Raw genomic sequence first — 3,620 nt, 5'->3', positions numbered from 1 at the left:
TCTTCTCTTCTTTTTTTTTTTCCCTCTCTCTTTATATTATCCTTGTGCATTAGCCATGTGAGTGAGTGGTCCTTTCACTAGTTAAAAGGGTGTATATGATAACGTATGGAGCTTGATCGGTCCCACGGATATAAAGACAAATTAAGATGGTGTGGTATATATATATATATATTAGGACCCACTATTGTAGCATGCCCACTTGTTTGTGATCCTTTGTTGTTGTGTACAACTAAGCCACTAACTGGTAGAAGGTAGGTATGGTACATGAAGATGGATAAACCATGGTTTTTTTTTTTTTTTATGTTGGGGATTTTGTTTTTGTCCTGAAATGTATGTACTTAGAACCTAATACTCTATGCTCGAGACACATCTCTAGTAATCTCTTTGTCTCATTCATAATATGTGTGTGTATTTTGTAATCTTTTCCACTGAACAAGGACTAATTTAGAGTTAATTTGATAAACAATTGTTCAGTCAAGTATTTATAAATTATGCCTTAGACCTGGTCAGTAATATACTATTGAGCTGAAATGTTGGGTCATTTTGAAGCAAAATTAGTGAAGTATGGAAAATCATAAATAAAAAACAGTTTCTTTTGGATGTTTTAATTATTTTTATTTTGCGGGGGAGGGGGTTGCAATTGGTCACTAATACTTATAACATTGATGGTAGCTCAAGTGGGTCTTCTTGCAATTGATTACTTGTTTAACTTTGAACATGGTTCGCTTAAAGTAGGGCATGGTTTGCTTAGACCACAAGTGAGAAGCCCAAAAACAAGTCCTTTGTGGTGCCTCACGTTAATATTGTCAACGTATTGATGTCTCATGGCTTGGGATGAAATATGAGTTGTGGACAGCCCCAACAGACTACCACACACTCTACGTTGTTGATGAACTTCTACACCTTTATTCGGACCAGAATGTAATGATTACATGCTAGTAAATTTCTATCAACTGATGCTTTGGATTCGCATTTGCAAGAACCTAGCAAATTTTAAATGAAATTGTAAGATCAAATCTGTGCATTCTAATCCGTTAGAACAAACAATTCAGGTAGGCAGTACTAATGGGAAAGGATTAGAACATCTTCAATACTCTTCATATAAATAACTCCACTTTATTTGTTTAAGTGGCTCCATACATTCCATCTCAATTTTAAGTAATTGAATCAATTTTCAATTTAATAGGAATTTCTATGGGTAAGGTGCTTAACTCACAAATATTTTCTCTTAAACATCTCATATTCTCTTTCTACATGTACAGACATTGCTAAGCAAATGGTAGCTTATATAAGCAATTCTAAAATTTTAATTGATCCAAAATCACATGACATATGAAAATGGCATTTTATTGATAAGCCACTTATGCAGTGTAATAAAATAACTCTCATTGGAGATGCTTTTAAAACACTTCTAGATGTTTAATCATGTTATCCGCATTTGTATCAAATTGTGTAACACTGTAATGTCTAATAAAATCAGTCTTCAAATTTTATTTATTTTTAATTACTTTCACAAAAATATATTTTCATCCTTTTATTTTAGATTAGAAGTAAATAATTTTAATAATTATAAGGGCTAAAAGTATTTTAATGGATCAAAACATATATAAACCCAAAAATTATAACTAAGATTCTCCTTTATTATGAATTTTTCCTTCCCTTTTGAACTAGCAGTTAAAAATGTTCAAAATAAATTGATGTTACAATCAATCTAGAATTTGGGTTTCCACACGATAAAGATATACTTCCTTAGCACAAAGATTGCGAGGCTAGCAGGTTGTAGAACATGATAAAGATTAAATATTGAGATTAAGCAAAGGATTTTCTCAAATATAAACACCCATCTCTGCCATACATAATATTCTGATACATGCAATCCATGGTAGATGAAGGTGCACATAATCTAAAATGTCAATAGATAGCATAACAAAACGCATGATCTGGAAGCCAATTCCCATTTGCACTTAAATCCACCATCTGTTCAGTGGATAAGCTACAAGATCCACAGAGTCTGTTGCAACAGTAAGAAGCAACTGTTGGTACTACTGGCTTCTCAAATCTCTATTCCTAAACTCAGGTGAACTGTGATGAGCATGATGAGATGTCCCATAGACAAATAAAAAGGCTAGATTTCTTTGCTTGATTTGTTTTTATTCTCATTAGAAATTCCAAGAGGTCCCAATAAGTCATTCCACAACAACATTCACCAGTTCATACTCAATGAGAGACAAGTTATTATCTTCCTTCACAGTGAAACTAGCAGGTTCTGTGACTTCCACACGGCCCCACTTGTCCGCAGCAAGCCTCATTGATCCTTTGAACATGTCAATTTTGGCATTGCGCAGGGTCACAGTAGCACCCTCTTTCATCATATCCACTGAAAATTGGAAATACAGAAAAATCTTCAAATCTAAGTATATATATATATATATATATATATATATATATATATATATATATATATATATATATATATATATATATCATCGTTTTCAGCAATACCACCGAATATTAGATGCTGTGCCAGGCAAAAAAACAAAAATTCAACTCATTCATGGGCATCATAACACAATGAAGTCATAAACAACTCATTATTTGCAAATCAACATTTTAAATCATATTTGAAATATTTGGTCACAGCAATTTTATTTCAAAATTGTGCATAAAAAATATTTTCAAAATTGTTCTTCAACTTCTAACATGGAACTACATTTAAACATTCATGTTGAATACAACTTGGCAAGTATTACACTATTATTATCAAGGGAGAATTACACTCTAAGACTTCTCAGTAGAAATGTAAACAAAACATGCGATTGAATAGGAATGTTGGAGTAAAGGACATGAGGCACTAACTAGACCACAATATGGACAGTAGGGTAGCTAATGGGAATAGTAACTGTGGAAAATAACAGGATTTCCACATGGCATGGAGGAGTGGGGAACATGCGAGTTCGGTTAGAGAAGATGATTAAAAGGTGAAAGACGGAGACACCAGGGTAGGCATCAATTTGGGAGGAAAAGGGAATGTGTTTGGGCTAGAGGTTCTGTGCATCTACAGAACTCTAGATCTATCTTTTATTTTCTGCAGTTTCTGTTCTTTTAAGGTGATAGGCTCCATTGTTTTTAGGTAAAAAAAAAAGATCAGTTCCTATCAATGAATGACCCATTAATTGCTCTTTTAGCATTCCAAACCACTTGTTTGGTTAAATTACTTTTTTCTTAATGGGAATTACTTTTTCCTATTATTTGCGAATTTTAAGTTCTCCATAATATATGATCACTGTAATATCTTATGAGAAGACTGAGCTTCATTTATTAGTAACTGCAATGGTCCAAAAACACATTTTAAACAAAGTCAAGTCTTTTAGTATGTGAAATGACAGTGTCTTTAATGTAAAAGAAAGCAATCAGTAGGTATAAACTTCCACTTCATGCTAGTTACTCTTTCTAAACTTCACATCTGTAAACAGTGTTCTCTTTTGGTTTGACACTTCTGAGGCCTCAGCCTATCAGCCAAAAGCAGGATTAAGGTATTTCCAAATTTCAATGCAGACAATCAAGGGAATCTGGCATATGCATCATCGCTTAACATTTGCATAAAAAAGGGTTCCTTCTTT

At 33.1% G+C, this 3,620-nt stretch overlaps 1 protein-coding gene across 3 annotated transcripts in view; it reads right to left on the bottom strand.

The window, feature by feature from the left end:
- Window positions 1-1,809: 1,809 nt before the first annotated feature.
- The window catches only part of LOC100526985 (uncharacterized), a 7,471-nt gene continuing 5,660 nt past the window's right edge, over window positions 1,810-3,620 (bottom strand). For 2 of the 3 annotated variants that reach the window (XM_026128123.2, XM_014774467.3), the window contains exon 3: window positions 1,810-2,377. In XM_026128123.2, the coding sequence (XP_025983908.1) occupies window positions 2,187-2,377 (191 nt within the window). In that variant the 3' untranslated portion in view covers window positions 1,810-2,186. 3 annotated transcript variants of the gene reach the window in all.

This window comes from Glycine max, chromosome 1 (assembly GCF_000004515.6).
Source record: "Glycine max cultivar Williams 82 chromosome 1, Glycine_max_v4.0, whole genome shotgun sequence".
In the NCBI taxonomy this organism is placed as follows: Eukaryota; Viridiplantae; Streptophyta; class Magnoliopsida; order Fabales; family Fabaceae; genus Glycine; species Glycine max.
The sequence above is the reverse complement of the archived record's forward strand: the minus strand, read 5'-3'. Positions and strand labels throughout refer to the sequence as shown.